Here is a 19,420-nt window from a genome sequence, read left to right as displayed (position 1 = left end):
GACATCAATAGCCATAACCATATTCACTAGGCAAAAAAAGAGAAATATTGACACTTGTGTGATAAAAGATAGTGTTCTGCACAGTGTTGAAGTCTATACAAGGCGAATAGAACTGAAATAAATTGAAATATCAACTCAGTTCCTGCTGCTTCATGTATTAAAACAATTGGATTTCTCTGTATGCAGGAAGAATAATGAATGATTGATCTCAGCTCATTATTTCCACTGCAGGAAATTCTGGATGTTCCAGTTGTACCTGCTTAATTCTAGGGAATGTATAAAAGATCCACCACAAAGTCCTTGCTGACAGTGTTTTGATTCAGAAATACAGTGATCTTTGCTTTCTGCCAGCTCTGACCCCCATCTGATCTGCTATTCTATCCTGTACACTTATGTGACTACCAGTTTCTTGGAGGTGCTTTTTATTAATAACAGTTTTAGAAAAAATCACAAGAGGAAAGCTGGTTGCCTCAGTCCTTTCCATTCTGGTGGTTCCTTTCTGTTTGTGCTGATACCCAGACTAGAGGCCTGCAAGACTCAGCTGTTTCAGCTCATCAGAGTTATTCAACTATTTCCTTCCATTTAAGTTACCCTAGCCTCATGCCTGACCCGGGTATCTCAAAAAATATTTAGAAGCTCCATATTTTTCTCATTTTGGGGTCACAGGCATGTGATGGGCCTTATTCAAGGTGTAGGCATAAATCTCCATGTTCCTTTACTTGCAGACGTTGTCATTTCCATAGAATCATAGAATTATAGTATGGTTTGGGTTGGCAGGGACCTTAATGATCATTTAATTTTAATGAGTAGCTGAGGCTGGAAAGCATCATTTGGCTTTGCAGATTACTGTAAACATCTTGCTAAACTTCAAACCCAGTTCACCAGCACCTATGCCTCTTTTTGGCTTTCTGACCTGACTGAAATCTCAACCAAGTACCTTTCTTGAGACTTTTCAGGTTGCTTAAAAACATGGGTAGATAAAGGTTTAGATATTTTTGTCTTATTTCATCTATTTATTACTAGTGAGCCACCTCGGTGCTTCCTAGAATTTCTGTATTTCAAGCAGCACCTACTCCAGGGATATCTCAAGCACCCACTTTTGCTTATTGCCAAGGGGCTTTGCACAACATTTTTTAACCCAGGTATTCCAGCAGCGCTATGCTGTGTCCACCAGCCTGGTGGTGGATCTCTTTACAACTTCTGTACAGCTACTGCTTTTTTCTTCATATTTAGATCCACATGGTAGTTTAATTATTGTGGAAGATGAGTGGTTGATTGAAAATCCCTGGGAGGATGTAAATGACTTCTCGTTGTCCCTGTAAACAGCCACAGCTCTGAGGAGTGTGATTTGACTGTTCACTGTGGGTATAGGAAATGCTTTTTGAGGTTTAGCTTGAATGTGGCAGGTGAGACTGGATAACCACTTCTCCCTCTCCTTTCCTCACCTTTCTGCCATGTCTCACTGCATACAGACTGGCAGGGCTGTTTACAAGGGTAGTGGGAAGCCAGGTGAGAAAGGAGCAGGCAGAAGATCAAACTAGCCAAGGAGAAATAGCAACAGTATTTCCAGTCAAAAATGGCAAATGAGCAAGAACAACGTCGAATCTTAACTCTCCTGCTGCTTTACTAAGCACTCAGGGAGAGGCAAAAAAACCTGCTCTTGCCAGTCCTAGAAAATAATTATCCTCCTGGATATTTTGGTTGTTCCATTTAGAGGGAACAGCTTGCTACCAGTAAAACCTTTTCAATCCCAATGGTGTATGGAGTGACAGCAACGTTTTTTAGAACAGACAGATGGCAGTGTGCACTCCCAGTCGTGATGGTGCTGCAGGACTCTGAGCTTGTAGGGTGTCATTGCAAGTTTAGCTGACTTCCTGCACCGAAAGGGTCCTGACTGTCTCCTTGTATTCCTTAGCATGACCAGAGCTGCACAAGTAGGAAACTGCTTTTGCAGATGCTGAATGGACCACACTAAGAATTATGGTTAAGAAATATATAGGAAGGAGAATAATTCCTTTTTATTAATTATGTCATGGCAGCAGGGACAGGATCAGGGCATTGTGTGTTAGGCCATATCATATACAGATATATATATTTTTTTCTCCCCAGAGACCTTGTGGTCTGAGCAGAAAAATAGTTAATATTCTCAAAAACACTATTGAGAAGTGCTTAAGATGTATTTCTTTCTCTCTCTTTCTTTCTTTCTCTCCTCCCTAGTGTTCATATACTATCTCCCTTGTACTAAGTCCCCCTTTCTAAGATCACTTAGTCAAAGTGTTCCTTTTTTGCTGTTCCAGTTTAAGTTGTCTTTGCCCTGATTCATTGGATTAGCAAAGTAGGGAGGTGATAGAAATGAGAAATATGAATCCAAGGGCACCTACAAAAGAGTCTATAGGTATCCTGTGTGAACCTTACCCAAAGATGACTGATATGGTCTGGCAAATACGTGACTTACCAAAAGATCCAGCCTGTCCCCTGTCATAAATCCTCCAATGGGCTTCCTTTGTGGGAAGGAATAATAGTGTATTAGAATTTAATTGGAATGAGAAACAGATGACCCAGTTAAAGATCAAGACAGGTCATTTAAATGTTTGTCTTCTATAAACTAATTTGAAGAACTGTTGCTTACAACATCCATTCTTCTCTGAGCTATCATGAATGAATCTTAACTATTTATCATCCTCTCCTGGCAAAGACTTTATCCATGGGTGATGGATGTGACGGGCAGCAAGCTAGACATCACAATAAGTCTTCAGCCATCTCTGGGACAAAAGACTCAAGAGGCGAGAGAATAACTAATTCAACAAAGACTAACAAAGCTTAGAAAGTTCCTAACAATGTTTCTCCTAAAAGGACATGAATTCTCCCAATGAAACAAGCAAGGACAACTGGTTGTCCCTTGACCCTGTGTGAGAGAAGACAAGGCAAAGTTCCCTTGTCAAGCTTGTCACAGAGATGGAGTTTTTAATGACAGCAGGGTTATTTGAGGAAAAAAAGGGAAGGAGAAGGCTAGATAGAGCAGCGGGTAAGTGTTGTAACCTTTTACCCTCTGAAAATGCTGCCAGGCAACAGCTATAGAGATGGGGGTGCAAAGCAGGGGGAGTTTCACTAGAGTAGATTTTATTGCTTTGTCATAAGATGTGCACAAAATATTTCCAACTAGCAATGCCAGGGTAAGTTAAAATATACAAGAAAAAAGACTGATGTCTCATTTGCATAAACATTTCCTAAGCTTTTCTCTCTACATAAATCATGGTATTTCTTTATATTCTCATGCTACCTGATGGAAATGCCATCACTCTTTTGGTTGGTTGCAGTCAGTGCTCATGCTGCAACAAAACCTATTCAGTGAATTAAAATGTCACATGCAGTGAAAATTCATGGAGAATATATAGGGTGCAAGTCAAATGGAAATACCTAGATTCGAATCTAAATTGGATGGGAAGATTATGTTCCAGATTTACAAAAAAAATTTCTATTCATCTTCCGCCAGAAGCCTTGATTTTCTGACTCAGCTGGTTTTGCAGTTCAGTGTTGCCCTGGTGACAGCACAGTTCAAGTATTCTTGGAAAAAAAAAAGACAATCATTAAATCTGGCATGGGCAAGGTGTCTAGATTTCACTGCATTTACATCTAAACCAATTCAAATGAACATCTTCATCTTCATTTTTGGGGAACTGACTTTTCTGGTTTCATGGCTGAGAGAAGCAATAGTAGCTCTTTTAAATGTGTGGTATCAGAACTGTGCTCACATCCCATACTTTGGGAACTTCCTGAAAGAGTAAAAACATCAAGCAGTTCCAGATAAGTTTTGAAGAGGCAGAACTCCTTGAGACCATTACCTTAATGGACTGACAGAGCAGAAGAAACAACCATTCCTGAGGATTCTTCTTTACTTGATAACAAAGTCTGTTCCTCCATCTTCCCTTTTAGTCAATGAGAGGTAGGAGTCCTGCAGTATTACACCTGTGATATCTGATATTTCTTATTAACCCTCAAAATCACCTGACCTATGATTTGGGAGTGCCCCACCATCTAATATTTTCAAGTACGTATGGTCTTTGAAGCAGTTAAGTGCCATGATAACCACTATAAGCAGGTATCAAATGTTGGGATGTTATTTTTCTTTAGTATTGAATTGTGGAATCAGCATTTCTCCTTTTTTATTATATATTTTATTATTTTATTTCTCTTAAATCTCTAGGAGATTGCACATTTTTTTGTGTTTCTTTATAGAACATAAATGAAACATAAGAAGTGTTAAATAGTAGAGGACTGGGGAACAAAGTGAAGCAGTAGATATGTATGGTGATGAATAGCTGTTCATGCTTTTCCTCTGTTTTGGACTGTTTCAGTTAGCTCTCTCCAAGGCAATCTGCTCTTTTATGTAGCTGTACAGACATAGCCAGATTTTAACAGAGATTGACAGCTGTACTTTAGTTTCTGAACTGTCTAAAATAATACAAGGCTCAATAATTTCGCTATCCATTCATGTATTTTCGAAGTACTGATTTTTATTTATTTACTTATTTATTTGCTTACTTGTTTAAAAGCAGGGAAAGTGTTTTTATTTTATTTGTTTTTATATATTTTTAAATGTAATGAAATAAAATGAAATATATTATCCTGAATGAGATAGAATTGCGTGATACAACTCTATGATAGAGAAAGAATACCTTGTCATCTACAGTTTGACAAAGGTTTCCTTCTTTGGCATCAGAACTTTACTTTGTTTCAAGAATGATTTGACATTCCTTTGTATCAGTCATTTTAATCATAGAATCATAGATTTGAGTGAAATCATCATTTGAGTCAAGCAAAATTTGTATGTATGATATGTTATTCTGGAGATAACCAGACATTTTTACAAATAAGTTATTGTAAAAAAAAAACCACAAACAAACAAAAAACAACACTTACAAATGTGTGATTTTATGATTTAATCCACTCATTAATCAGGAACACTTGCTATCAATCTGTTTTATTTTAATTGCATCTGTATACACATTTGATTTTATGGGGTTTTGTTCAACTGTACCATTAATATAGTTACATAGAACACATATATTGGATTTTCTAATTGCATTTTCTTACCCAGTCATGATGGTTCAGGAGCTGCCAGTATGCCAGGTGTAGATAATAAAGACAATTTGGTGTGTTATTGGGTGGTGATCTGTGCAAATTAGATCACTATGTTAACTACAAAGCCAAACATAAATATCAAAAGCAGTAATAGAAAGAAAGAAGTCTCTTAAAAAATACCGAACAAGTAAAGTCAGAATCAAGCAGTCAAATGAACAAATAAGGTATGGGCATTGTCTTGTCAAAGTTAGTAATCTTAGATGCTGTTAAATATTTAGTGTGTTCTATTTGATCTGCTTCTCACAAGCTCCTTCTATAGAAGGTCTTTATGATCTAATAGCTGCCTGTGAATTTGCTACTTTGAATTAACAGAGTAAATATTCTTCTTTAACCACATTTGTCATTTGATAAGTGTCCTTGTGCAGAAGGAAATCAATCTGGAATAAGACCATGTTTTTTAATTACCAGCCAGCTTAGATATGGTAACATATTCTGTTCCCAGTGGTGAGATGGGAAGAGACCTGTGATCTGTGGTGGCTGAATTATAATTGCCCTGTTATTTACTTAAATGGAAGCATGGATACAAGGGGCTTGAGTTTGACTTTAAATAAATAAGGCGCTATTCAGGAAACATGTTCGAACACAAATGCCCTATAGGAAGGTATCTTGAAAAGAAATAGGACATTTCTCTGCTTATAAAACACACTAGAGACATTTGTGACCTTTAAAGGTATCCATAATTTTGCCCTCTAACTTTCTAAATCCATGGAGCTATTTAAATTACAGTAGAGACTGTGAAGAAAACAGATTAATGTTAATCTTTACAATCAGAAAGGAAGATTGTGTATTCCCACTGCTCATAACCAGTGCACAGAATAAAATATTCATGTCTGAAATAATTGTAAATGACCCGTTATTACACCAAATGAAATTCTGGTATATAATGCAGCTATTATATTGACTCATGCATTTATTAATTCTTTCTTATTTTAAAACTACAATGAAAAATGAGAACCACGCATACATTGACACATAATGAATGTGGCCCAGCAAGCTTTTTTTTTTTTTTTTAAAAGGAATGAAATGTACTTGAAAGTGAGAACCCTCTTAAGAGCTTGAAAGATTTATTTATTTATTTTTTAATCAATGAGGTGTCATCATATGCCTTAAGTACTTTGTTGAAGGAGGACAGGAAAATCTATGGCCTATATGGAATGTTTTTCAAATCACGGTGTATGTCATCATATTTACTCTTCACATAATGTACATTCTTTTTCTCTTTTACAAACAGAAGCCTGGGGTTTTTTTAAAATATTTTTTTTTTTCCTTTGCCTTATAGCTTTTCATGAGTCCAGTTGAGCTTAGAAATCAGTCACTATTGAAAGACAATTTCTGATCCTATAAGCAGCTACTTTGTGGAGTTCCCATTGCCCCTACTGACTAGAGTCATTGTCAATAACTCCTTGAGCTTCCACTGACTTTCTTTTCTTCTTTTTTTTTTTTTTTTTGGGGGGGGGGTAAAGTGAGTACAAGGTCATTTATAGACTGCCTCTCTGAGGCTTATAGGTATTGTATCATGTCTACAAACATAGAATACTAACCCAAACACCAAATCAAGTCATTACTGATGACCAGAATTTTTCTCCATCTCAGGTATAATTTTGCAGAGAGATCTCATCTCTTTTCATAGTTCTAATGGTCCACACTAGCATAAATTCAACTTTATTTATGAATGGGACATGGAAAGAAAATCAATAATGGAATTACCTCTATACAGGTACTAGGTCTTAAGCAGACGGATACTTCAGAACAATCTCTAGGCGGCTCTCAACTGCAGCAGGAATTATATCCATGCTAGTATTAAAAGGATGAAAAAGTGCCAAGAAGTTATTTTGCATCATTTTTTTTTCATTTTGTTATAAGCACTCTTCAAATTTAGCTAAAAGTGAAAGGGACAAAGCGCATGTTTTAAGAAAGTTACAGTATATGTTTAGTGCCTGGTGGATCAGAGCGCTTGAGGGAATGAATGCAAATTTATATTAGAGGATATCTTTCTTTTTGAGATTCTACAGCTCTTAGGTTGCATAAATCTTTATTTGATACTTCCAGTATCGTTAGTGGAAGTTTGCTCAGTAAAGTCTGGAGGGTGATATCCATGACCTTTCAAAATAGTTATTTTCTCAAACATCTAATTCTTGAACAAGATGAATCATGAAAGCTCTTCTGAATGTTTTAAATCTGGACATTCCCTTTTGCTTTAGAAGAGGTGTTGATTGTCATAGTGCTGAGAGATGACCAAATATACTCTCTACTTGTTTCTAAAGCATGTACCATGCCATTACAAAGTCACAAATGTTACCAAATGCTTGCTTGCTTGCTTGCTTGCTTGCTTCCTTCCTTCCTTCCTTCTTCTTCCTTCCTTTTCCCTCCTTCCTTCCTTCCTTTCTTCCTTCCTTTTCCCTCCTTCCTTCTTTTTCCCTCCTTCCTTTCTCTCTTTCTCTCTTTCTCTCTTTCTCTCTTTCTCTCTTTCTCTCTTTCCTCCTTTCCTCCTTTCCTCCTTTCCTCCTTTCCTCCTTTCCTCCTTTCCTCCTTTCCTCCTTTCCTCCTTTCCTCCTTCCTTTCTTTCTTTCATAGAGAAGCATTTTAGAACAGTTTTACTTTACAGCATCTCCTAAACAGGGCAACTTTGTATTGAGTGTAATAGACCCTGACATCTGAATCCACTTTGTTCCCGGTACTGCTGTGGTATCGGGTAGCTGTAGCCATCTCCTGGTTACCACAGGGTGAAACCCAGAGCGACTTCTGAATTCCACCCACCAGAAACCATTCCTCCCCACTCAGCCTTTTGTCCCTGTCGAGGCTGATCTGAAGGAGCTCCTGCAGAGAGCACAGGGCGGGGTGCCCTGCACCGCCGGGACGGGTCTGGATGCTCCGGGGACCGCGGGAGGGATCCAGCACCATGGAGAGCGCCGGGCGCCCTCCGGCCCGCGGCGCCGGGCGGTGACACCGAGGGGACGGAGAAACGTCGGGGGGCGATTTCCATCCCGACGCTGATGGTTTGTGCGAGGAGCCGTCGAACAGAAGGTCAAAGCATGACGTTTGGCCTCCTGCACTATATTTTAACCCGAGGAAAGGACTGAGCTATTTTCCCGACACTAACGGAAAAGAAAGCACGTTTCTGCGTTCATCATGCTCTTTGCATCGTGTTAGACTGAAGGCAACCGAAGCAGTAATAGATTTTTGCGTCCTTGTTACACTAAGCGGCAAATTCATCTGGCAGCTGAGGGCAAGGGTTGCAGCTACTGGTTACTAGATCTTGGTTTAAATTAAGAAGCTGAAAGAGACGAGGTATAAAGGGGAGGAAGCGACACACTATGTTCAAAAAGATCCATTCTATATTTCACCCCAACTCCCACCGAAGAAATGTGACAGATGACATCCCTTACTGTGATGGCACAGGTTCTGCTGTCAGATTGATCCGCAGCAGTTCTATGTACGTCCTTGGAGGTGAGCAGGAAAAAGTTAGTGAACCACTAAAAAAATGCAAAAGTACATCCAGTATCGACTCTTGCTTCCAGTCAAAAGAGGAAGACAGGGACTGGATGTATTCTAGGACTCAGGACTGCTTGAAGTACTTGCAGGATCTGTTAGCCTTGAGGAAAAAATATCTTGACAACATCAATAACTTGAAATCCATGCATAGGACTGCAGATTCCCCAACATCCACAAAATCATCCAAAACTGTAAAGAAGTCATTTCTTCTACTTCCTTCCAAAGAGTTTTCTGAGGTAATTCTGAAGACCTAAGAACTTTTGTCATGTAATTAGTCCTAAGCCATGAAGCAATTAGATGTATGACTTCTGCTGATTTTCTGCCTTATTGGTTTCAGCTAGTTGTCTTTTTATTGTTACATCATTTAGAATACTACTAAATACCTTAAGATTCTGAGTAGTGTGAGCTCAAGTATGAATGACTGATAATGGAAAGAAACATATGTGTTTGGAGGTGTGTGAAGAGAAAATAAGGAAAGAACTATGAGAGTATGGGAAGTATCTGAAAACAATTTATGAAAAAGAGATCTGCTCTCTCAGTACTCTGACAGGCTACTTAAGTGTCTCAGAGTTCTCCACTATGGTTATTTATAGCTGTTAATGACCACAAGCACAGTAAATCCCTGGGTTTACTGGCAGCCTTTTCATTGGCATAAAATTACTTACAGAAAATAATTGTGAATCCTTTGAAACAGCTACATTTTTTTCTGACTGGTCAGATAGCTTGTTAGTGCTACATTTAGCAACAGTGCAAGCTCTACTGTAGGCAAAGAAGAATTCTTAAGGGTTCCTTTCTCTGTTAATTAGTAAACTTTCAAGTAGTTCTGAGGCAGACAGTGTAGTTCTTTACCCTTTGCTGTAATGACACTGCAAACTAACACTGAATTTTTCATGCAGATTATTTCCATGTATCCTAGAGAGAAAATCAATGCAAAGCTTCCTCATGGCTGCCTTTTACAGATCGCATGTCACTAGACAGTTCAGCAGTTAATCTGACCATGGGCTTGATTCAGTGAGGAAAAAGGAAAGAATTGCAACCAGACTAAAACCATGGCTTTGGCAGCAGGCTCACAGGTTACCCAGTGCAGCCTTTGAACTGGATATTAGCAGGGAAAGTGGGAAGAAGGGACATATGGCTGACCTACTGATTAATCCAGGTGGACTTTACCAGAAAATTATTTCCACATTTAGATGTTCTGTCATAGCATAATGTCAGAATGGCTGAGGCTGAGCTCTGTTGCAGACATTATTTAACCAAAGGACAAAACTCATGTTTTTACAGCTAGATGCCACATTTTTTCATTTTATTTCTTGATTTAACACCCATTCAGTCAGCTGGAATTTTTCATTTGGTTTTATTGGGCTTTATGTCATCTTTTTAATGCTTTGAGTGGTGATTCTCAGAAGCTAGGAATAAAATGTGGGAAACAACACTCAGCTCAGGGGGATGGAGAAGACAAATTTTACAAAGACATTACTATTTAGGACTAGGAAAACATCCAAGGAGAATGATTGAGATATAGGAGAGTGGTTTGCTGGTGCTAGGTGCCAGGAGATGAATCTCAACACTACAGATACACAGCTTGTGGAGTGACTTTTCATACTGTCACACAAAGGTTGGCTTGATGCAGGGGAGAATTACAGCATGCCAGCTCCCCTGATGAGCTGAGTAGTGATGTAACGGAGCAGTACATAGCTAACCATTAGATAAGGTGGGAAAATGAGAAAACTTAAACCATGAACCAAGAGGCTGAGAAATAGATTCTGCCCAACTAGGCTTCATGTAGCATTGTGACTTTCTGAGATTTGCCACTGAAAGTACCAGTCAAAAAAATGCCAAAATTTTAACTCAGGTTTATCAAACAAGTTTATCTCCCACAGGCTAAGGCTAGGAGTGCTGTCATCTCTCTGTGGCCAACTAGCTCTTATGCACCAAGAGCCCTGATACTGGCTATAATGGTAACTCCATGAGCCTTCCCTTCAGGAACATCAAAAGGAACATATGCCACCCAATGAGTTATTCTTGCTGACATAAATGGCAGGGCTGCAGATTCACAGCCCTGGCTTTGCAAAAATTAGGAGGAGGTCAAGAAAACTTCCAGACCATCCAGAATGCTCTGTTTTGTAACTCCAAGTTTTATGTTCACATACCGCAAGGTTCATTTTATCAGCAGGCTTGAGTGGCTTTGTCCCTTACTACCTGTTTATGTGAAATTACCTGTCAGTGGAAATTCCCCCTTTTTTCCCCTACCCACTATATGATTAATAGGAATGTGCTTTGCCCAGACAACATTGTCCTCAGGGCAGGTTTAATCCATAAGCAAGTCCCAAAGCCTGGACTACAGGCTGGTTGTGGATTCAAACTTTGCCTCCTGGGGCTACTGAGAGAAAAAAATAGAGAGGTGTGTCAGATGCTGGAAGTACACAGATATTTATTTGGAATGTCTTTTAAACAGTAAGGGCTTAGTTATATCAGCCATCACTGTTCTCAGTCAATGTGTGGTAGCTGTTATCTTTTAGTTCTACAGAGGATGTCAATCATCCCATAATGTCAGGAGAGGAAGCCAACTCATCTGTCTGCCTCCACCATCCCACTAATGGGGAGCAAGCTGGCCCTTTAAAGATGTGATACAGCATGTATTTTTGCTTGTGCATTTGAAACCCAGGACAGTACTTTCCTGACTTGGAATTGCTCTGGTGACTTGCCTAGCTTGGGTTGGAATGGAAAATACACAGCCCTTCACTGGGCAGAACCCCCATGAGTGGCAGAAGGGTTCATCCCACACGGTCCTACAGAATTGCTAACCGAGGGCTTTATGGCTGCTTCAGCATTTATTGGCAGATGTGTGCTTTTTTATCAAGACAGGCTCCTAATTTTAAAACCCGTGGCTTTCCTGTGGGAATTATCACAGTGTTGAATGACTCATATTTTAGCACACACAGTCCTTTTCCATTTCAAAAAAGACTTCAGCAATTTAGATCTGGATTCATTTCATCTAACCTAGGCATTTTAATAATATGCTTAAATTAGTAACTAAGTTACCCCATGATCCCTTTGCGGTTGAGGGACAGAGCTGCCTGCAGAGGGGAATTCAGCCTACCTAAGGTCTGACTCATCTTCTGAAGGTACCGGAGCCCTGGATTAATTAGAGAAGGAACCCTGGATGACTACATTTCTAATGTGTGTGTCTCATTAGGTGCCTACTGCTAGGCAGAATAAAATTGGCTGTAAAGCACAGCTGTCACCTAGCCACCCAATTAAACAGCTTGATTGTGAGGGGATTCTGAGGGATTTTATAAAATCCTGCTGGCAGTGCCCAAGTGGAAGATGTTTCATGTTGAGCACGTAACAAGATGGACACTTGTTAGGCTGCTGGTCTACTTTCTTTGATGGTTGCTGTGGAGTAGTCTGGACCCACATCCCTTTCTGGTAGCTTGAAATATGGAACCAAATACAATCTTTGCAGCTTCCTTATACAGTTCGCTCATTAGGGTGTAATTTTGTTCAGCTAACTTTTTTTTTTTTTATCAACAGGCATCTATGGAGAGAAGAATAGTCCCACAGCACAGTTCGGATGTAGGAGAAGCAATAGCATTCTTTGACTCGGTTATTGCAGATCTGGATTCAGAGAGATGGCGGAGAGTTCCTGACACAGATCGGCCAAATGTGGATGTTGATTTTGATGGTAGGGTACAAAAAAGACAAAACATGATTACTTTTGGTGTGCAAAGAATAGGGGGAAGAGTGGCAATGTAATTCCATGTTTGCTTATTTAATAGACACAATTTTCCTCCCAGAGTTACTTCCCAAATCCAGGAGTATTACATGCATTATGTGAAACTACAGTAATACTTTGTTTGATCCCTGTTGGAAGGGTGCAAAACTTTTATGTGTGGCCAATATGTCAGCAAATGTAGTATGTGGAGTGTCTGTCCTCTGCCCAGGGCTGAATTCCACCAGCGCATCTCTACCCTGAACTGTTCACAGAGAAGAGCTATGAAAATGTCTGGTTCTCATTTTTCTCATTGAGAAATCACAGATTCATAGAATGGTTTGGGTTGGAAAGGGCCTTAAAGATCACCTGGCTCCAATCCCCCTGCCATGGTCAGGGGCACCTCAACCTGGCCTTGAACACCTCCAGGGATGGGGCATCTACAACTTTTCTGGGCAACCTGTTCCAGGGCCTCACCATCCTCTGAGTGAAGAATTTATTCCTAATAACTAATTTAATTCTCCCCATTTTTAGTTTAAAGCCATTCCCTCTTGCCCTATCACTACACCCCCTGACAAATAGTCCCTCCCCAGCTTTCCTGTAGGCCCTCTTTAAGTACTGGAAGGCTGCTGTAAGGTTTCCCCAGAGCCTTCTCTTCTCCAGGCTGAACCCCCCCAGCATCCATCCCAAATGGATGGATGTTTTCTCTCCAAATAGCAAAGAAGAGCTCCCTTAGAGGTTAGTCTAAATAACGGTAAGTTTCCATCAGAAATGATGGGATTACCTGACTAAATGGAGAGGTGCCCATCTGAACTCATTATCCATCCTGTATAATCAGTGGAGAGAAACTGGCATTTCCCTTTGTTTGTGCTTTGGCTAAAACTAAGGTAAATACCTGAAACAGGTCAGATTATTTCTGCCCTAAAAGTGCGTACAGGACTTACTCTAACACATGTATTTGGACAGCAGACATTAAAATGTTAGATAAGATGAATCCCACACCAAGTGACATCCTGAAGTGAAGAAAGGATGAAAGCTATCAGTAAGCTTCTGGTTACTCAGGAAGGACCCAGGAACCACCTTGTTTTCTTACTGAACATATGAATATATCACTGGCAAACTCCATTAACTCGGGATTATCTTCTGTCTTTCAGTTGCTACCAGCACAAGCGAACACAGTTTACATTCAAACTGGATCCTTCGTGCTCCCCGCAGGTACTCTCAAGATACTGCCCAAACAGCCAAGGCTGCAAACCAGTCTCAGAGAAACAGCCAACGGAGAACCACTGGCTCTAGGAAGAGGTTGGAAAGGCATCCCATGTACTTGCCCAAAGCAGTGGAAGGAGCATATAACACGTTAAAATTTAAGCCCAAAACACATAAGAGAGAATATTGAAAGAATATTCCATCTTCAGCTAAAGACAGAACACATTAAGTAAGACATGGAAGAATTGCTTTTTTTTTTTCTTTTTTTTTTTTTTTAACCCCAGCCCATCTCTTACACTCTAGAAGTGACATGTGCAGTCACTGAAGGTTCTTTGTGTGGGATGTACTTTAAGCCATGGCAATTCCAACGCTGGACTCATTTGAGTGTTTAACTCATCGAGTTCATTGTGCCTAACAATACTGCTTTGTCATTCAGCTTGGGGGGGAACTCCAACCTGAAAAGCCTTTTTGTAGTGCTGTTATTGAAAGCAATGATTCAGAGATTGCCTGGTGCAGTAATTTTTATTCAGATTCCAGTACTGCAAAGCAATTCAGCTAATACATTGTGAGCTTTTGCACCAGTGTTTGCATCTTCAGAGTGGGAATACAGAGTTTTCTCCATTTTTTGCATGTGAAAGTCTGTATGTGCCATCATTGACTCTGTGGTCTGAAAATATACAGCAGCACTGAGGTACAAGCAGGCTGTGGTACAAGCAGAAAAGGTTGCAGTGAATCAGCATTGGGAATCTAATGCTGCTTTGAGGAATTGCTCCAGTGTGTTTTGAAAAAGAAAAAAAAAAAAAGAAAGAAATGAAAGAAATACCCAAAATATCTTGTACTCTGCTTGCTACTGGGAATCGTTCTGTCCTTGGATACAATGCCAAGGGATAGTATGCATGCATAAATGCATGCATAAATGTGTACAACTTTTTTTCATATGATAACACCACCTCTTAGTTTTCATCTATTTCAACACCCAGATGATGAACAAAACTTATTCAAATGTTAGGAATCTAGACATCCCAGTGAACATGAAAAAAGCTTACTATCTTGGAGAAGAACAGTTCGTGAACAAATTGAAGATGTTGTTCTCAAGGGCAGGAGACAATTCACAGGCAAATCCATTGCATCATCATTAGAGTATACCCAGTATTTGGATTTCTGCTAGCTCATCATTAAAGACTACGTATTAGGAAGAACACAGTCTAAACGCGTTTTTCTTCAGGCTGTTTTACCTTAGAGGTGATATGTGTTATATGTGATATTTAGAATTGTTAATAACCATACTCTGCCTATTTTATTGATGTACAGCAATGTAAAAATGCAAAGAATGTGACAAGAAGCTAAGACCCTGTGGATGTACTAGCCTATTGCCCTTCAGAGAGGGCAATACCTCTCCATACCTGAACACCTACCACAGGTGTCAACCTGAGCCACAACTCCTTTTTTTCTTAGGCTTTGCCTTAAGAATTTGCTAAGATGTTTGGGATCAAGCCTTTGTTAACTTTTTCATTTGATGTTCAGTTGGTGGTTCACTGTGACAGATGGATCGTGGCAACACTTGTATGACTAGCTGGTGATTTCCTCGTGATTTCTTGTTTCTACAGTTGGTGGTTTTTGTGCCCACAGCCTTGGATAAATTGCCTGAGGCACTGGCGATCTATAGCATCTATCTGATATATCATAACCATCATAAAACTTGTAACCGCTACACAGAATATTTGGCGGGTGGCAATTCTGCTGATCCTGGTCCTTGTGACTCTGTTATTCAACCAGCATTTCTGCCACAAGGTGGAAGTACCTCTCTCAGATCTCACTGATCGAGGACACTTTTTGTCATGAGATAGGAGAGTGCCAAAAAAAAATAAATATGTTCCTCTATTTGCAGCTGGTATCTCCTGTTTGATTAAAGCATTTTGCTTATTTTTTCTAGTAGAGTTCATGAAGGGGAAGGAGGAATTTTTTCTGTAGTGCTTTAATCCTGGAGGTGCTTTTGCCAGTCTCAGTCTGTATTCTCCTGAAAATAACCAGTTTAATCAACATCACTGACACATCTTCGTGTAAATTAAAATTAAATTAAGGTCTGGGTTTTGCTTCCCTGCTGTTGGTGCTTCCCACAACTAGTCTGTATACAGATAGCATCATTGCCTTTGTAACTCCCCAGTCCTGACCTGGCTGCCCTGAACTGGGCATTGTAACTGTCTTTAGAGTTGTTCTGACTTTGATGTGGTTACGCAAGGCCACTCGCTTCAACCAGATGGAAGAGCCAGAGCACAGCCTGCTCCAAACACAGCCCCCTTGCCTGGGGTACCTCAAGGCTGCAGCTCTGTGTGTGTGTGAGAAAATGGCGGATGCTGCACTGTTTTGGCAACTCTGTCACCCTGAAACTCCCCTCCAAGCAGAATTTCACACTGAAGTTGCGGAAGAACAGTTTTCCTAAGTGTGTGGTCACTTTTTTTTTTTTTTTTTTGCTACTGGGACATGAAACAGAGAGATGCTGACAGAAAACCTCATAGTCATTTTGATGTACTCTAATATAATTAAACATACATAATTAAAATACTGATGAAAGAAGAAGAAAAGGTTTCCAATGGTGTTCAGCCCTGGGGTATACTTCGTATTCATGGTGCCAAGGTTTTACTCACTGAAGTAGCCAATCTTTTTTGCTGTTGCTTGAAGGATGCACTATGCTGTGCAAAACCAGACTACTTCAGCATGTTTGAGCTTCCCTGTAACTTCGTGTCTGCCCTTGTAAAGCTAAGGTATTTCTGGTCATCTCACTGTGACAGAGGGTAAGGGTCCCCCTGCTGTCCAGCACACAAACTCCAGTGTGAAAAAAAAGGGTTGTTAATTTTGTCTTGGATTGTGTTTTATTTTTTTTTCCTTTTTTTTCCTTTTTTTTTATTTTTCCCCCCTTTCCTTTCCTTTCCTTTCCTTTCCTTTCCTTTCCTTTCCTTTCCTTTCCTTTCCTTTCCTTTCCTTTCCTTTCCTTTCCTTTCCTTTCCTTTCCTTTCCTTTCCTTTCCTTTCCTTTCCTTTCCTTTCCTTTCCTTTCCTTTCCTTTCCTTTCCTTTCCTTTCCTTTCCTTTCCTTTCCTTTCCTTTCCTTTCCTTTCCTTTCCTTTCCTTTCCTTTCCTTTCCTTTCCTTTCCTTTCCTTTCCTTTCCTTTCCTTTCCTTTCCTTTCCTTTCCTTTCCTTTCCTTTCCTTTCCTTTCCTTTCCTTTCCTTTCCTTTCCTTTCCTTTCCTTTCCTTTCCTTTCCTTTCCTTTCCTTTCCTTTCCTTTCCTTTCCTTTCCTTTCCTTTCCTTATCATCTTAAGAAACCTTAGTTCAAGTAATCAAGAAAAGAAAACAAAGCAGTTTCTCTCTGAGGACGTTTTCTACCTCCTAGTCCACAAATGCAGGCTTCTTTCTTCTCTTTCTGTCATCTCAGCCCTTGTGTGCTCCTCAGATGGACAAGGCTCAGCTCCACCAGGGTAGGGAGGTGGGAGCTGAGGGTTCAAGCCCAGAAGATGGCTGTTCTGCTACCTAGGAGAGCCCTGTTGGGCAGAAAGGGAGCAGGTGAGAGGAAAGGGAGACATTTCCACCCTCTGTGATGGCTGTCTCCTCAGAGAAGTGTTTCGTGTGGATGGAAGTGGCCTCTGTGTTGCCCTAAAACTAAAATGTGCCTCTGCCTAGCACTGACTCTCTCTAGGCAGCTTTCCACTAAGTTTCCAGGAGCAGTTGGTTGCCCTGTGAAGGTGCTTGTTGGCTGCTCTGAATTGTACCCTCCAATGCTTTGGAGACAGAGCTGCCTGCACTGGCAGCAAAGGGAGTCCACTGGCCTTGTGTAGGCCCTCTAAGTTACCTTGCTGCAACGTGCAGTTATTTTCAGGTAATTAAATTAAGAAGCTACTAGCGGTGCCTTGATGACGCAAATTGTACAGAAGAATTATTCATGACTGGCAGAGCTCCATATGACCTAGATCCCTTGCAGAGATTAGTAGTGAGGCCTTTCAGTCACGTCCCCGGGCTGTGACAAAGAAGTGAATAAACCCAGGGCATCTATCAATGGAGGTCACTGTATGTGAGCGTTCCCCACAGCACCGATCTCCAAAGGCTCTTTCCCAGAATGTGTTGGAGTAATGTGCAAGATCTTGAGGAGAGTATCTCTTATTTCGTTGTTTCAGATCCAGCTCCACTGAAGTAGTGGGGTATTTCAAATTCCTTTACCTAATGTCATTGCTGATCACTGGCCTCTGGCCATGAATTTCGGTGACGCCACAACCACAGCTGTCTGTGAGAAACTAGACGCTGTGTGCAGAAACCCAATAACTGGAGAGAGATGAAGTCTGTCGAAGAAGTCATGTCCTAGGGGATTCAAAATCATTTTATTTATACTATCCTTCTGCGTTGAGCAAGTTGGTGTAACCACAATGAACGTAAGTGAGCTGAAATTGCAAGTGTCTTTGGCAGACATAGAAGAAATATAGGCAGCTAATGGAAAGTTGGCAGCTGGACAAGATGTGCACTCTGGTTTGAATCTTTCAGTGCCATAAAGTTACAATGAAGGCAGAAGGTGTCAGCACTGCATTAAGTGATGCAGGAAGTCCTCCGAGGTAATGCATAGCAAAGATATATGGTTATCTGCAGCTCAGGACTGAATGGGCTGTATGAAAAATATTAGATTAGCACCTAGTGGATGTCTTCAAAATTTTCACAGCTGTAGGGCCAGTCCATAATTCTGCATGAGCAAATTTTGGACAATTCCTGTTCTGTTTCCATGATGGAGCAGGTCCACAAAGGAAAAAAAAAAAAAAGCAATATGAGGATGGCTGGTCACAGCAGACTATGTTTAGGGGGCTTTTGCCACATTTTGGTCTACTATACTATGTATTAAAAAATTATCCATCCTTTTTAAGGCAAGACCAGGCACCAACACTTAAATGGTGTTTAAAATGGCTGCTCAAATACTGTGGAAGTGAAATGTGTGATCAAGTTGAAAACTTTCACTAGGAAGTGCTGTGAACTGTCACTTATCTGAGAGCAACAGCTCTTGAAGAACATTACTGGAAATGTAGCTAAAACTGTCCCTTGGCCACACGGTGGCAGTTCATTCCTAGCTATTCTGCAGCCCTCCTATTTCTGTGATCAGCAAGAGAAGTGAGGATAAAAGGAAAATGGGAATGTTTTGTCCTGCTTCATCAACAGAAGTCAGTGTGTGTATTTATTATTCACTTCTAGGCTGTTGAATTGACAAACACTTGTTTGGCAGTTTCCAATTAACATTAGCTCTTTAAATGAGTTTATTCTTCCAGGGAGATTATTTCCTTAGGAAGTAGATAACCATGACATCATAGGAGACACCGAGATCTCAGCAAATCATGTCTGAGATGCTGACCACTTGCTGCATCTGGAAGAAAATGGCCAAAATAATGTAATTGTCAGAAACTATGCATTCTTAGGCACAGAAAACACAGAGAGAGGTTAAAACTAATAAGCAGAGGATTTGAAAATTCAAAGTTTAGTCTTGAGATAAGCCTAAATTAATCTGACCTGATTTTGAAGTTGCTTCCAAAGCCCAGGAGAATGAATATATGAGGTTACTAGCATCTTAGGTCCTGTAATGCTGTTATTCCAGAATTTGTTAATCCAGGCAGCTGGTTAATCAAAAGCTAACCTGCTCCTACTATTGTGGTTTCCAGGGAATTTTTATGTGTAGTGCATGCACTCTGAACTTCTTGAGGACTTTTTTTTTTTTTTGATGTCCTTGCACAGGTTATGACTACACACTGGCGACATGAACTTTCATTAATTCAGATGGTTCTATGGTCCCAAGGTGTTCAGATTAATGAAGTTCCCTGCATTAATAAGGTCCAGGTATAATAGCA

The 19,420-nt window shown here is 40.2% G+C and overlaps 1 protein-coding gene across 1 annotated transcript; it reads left to right on the top strand.

Moving 5' to 3' along the window:
• Nucleotides 1-5,860: 5,860 nt before the first annotated feature.
• Nucleotides 5,861-15,433, top strand: LOC310892746 (uncharacterized protein C13orf42). Its single transcript, XM_083820896.1, has 3 exons — nucleotides 5,861-8,870; nucleotides 12,169-12,319; nucleotides 13,501-15,433. The coding sequence occupies exons 1-3, from the start codon at nucleotides 8,457-8,459 to the stop codon at nucleotides 13,740-13,742; spliced, it is 807 nt and encodes a 268-aa protein (XP_083677022.1). The 5' UTR covers nucleotides 5,861-8,456; the 3' UTR covers nucleotides 13,743-15,433.
• The last annotated feature ends 3,987 nt before the right edge of the window (nucleotides 15,434-19,420 follow it).

Source organism: Anser anser (assembly GCF_964211835.1).
Source record: "Anser anser genome assembly, chromosome: 1".
NCBI classification, from domain to species: Eukaryota; Metazoa; Chordata; class Aves; order Anseriformes; family Anatidae; genus Anser; species Anser anser.
Note: the sequence above shows the minus strand (reverse complement) of the source record. Positions and strands in the feature narration are given on the sequence as shown.

Excerpts from the sequence above, each read along its gene's own strand:
- LOC310892746 (XM_083820896.1), top strand. The coding sequence starts at position 8,457 with ATGTTCAAAAAGATCCATTCTATATTTCACCCCAACTCCCACCGAAGA. Across the intron at positions 8,871-12,168 it reads CTTCCAAAGAGTTTTCTGAG|GCATCTATGGAGAGAAGAAT; the intron begins GTAATTCTGAAG and ends TTTTATCAACAG. Across the intron at positions 12,320-13,500 it reads TGTGGATGTTGATTTTGATG|TTGCTACCAGCACAAGCGAA; the intron begins GTAGGGTACAAA and ends TCTGTCTTTCAG.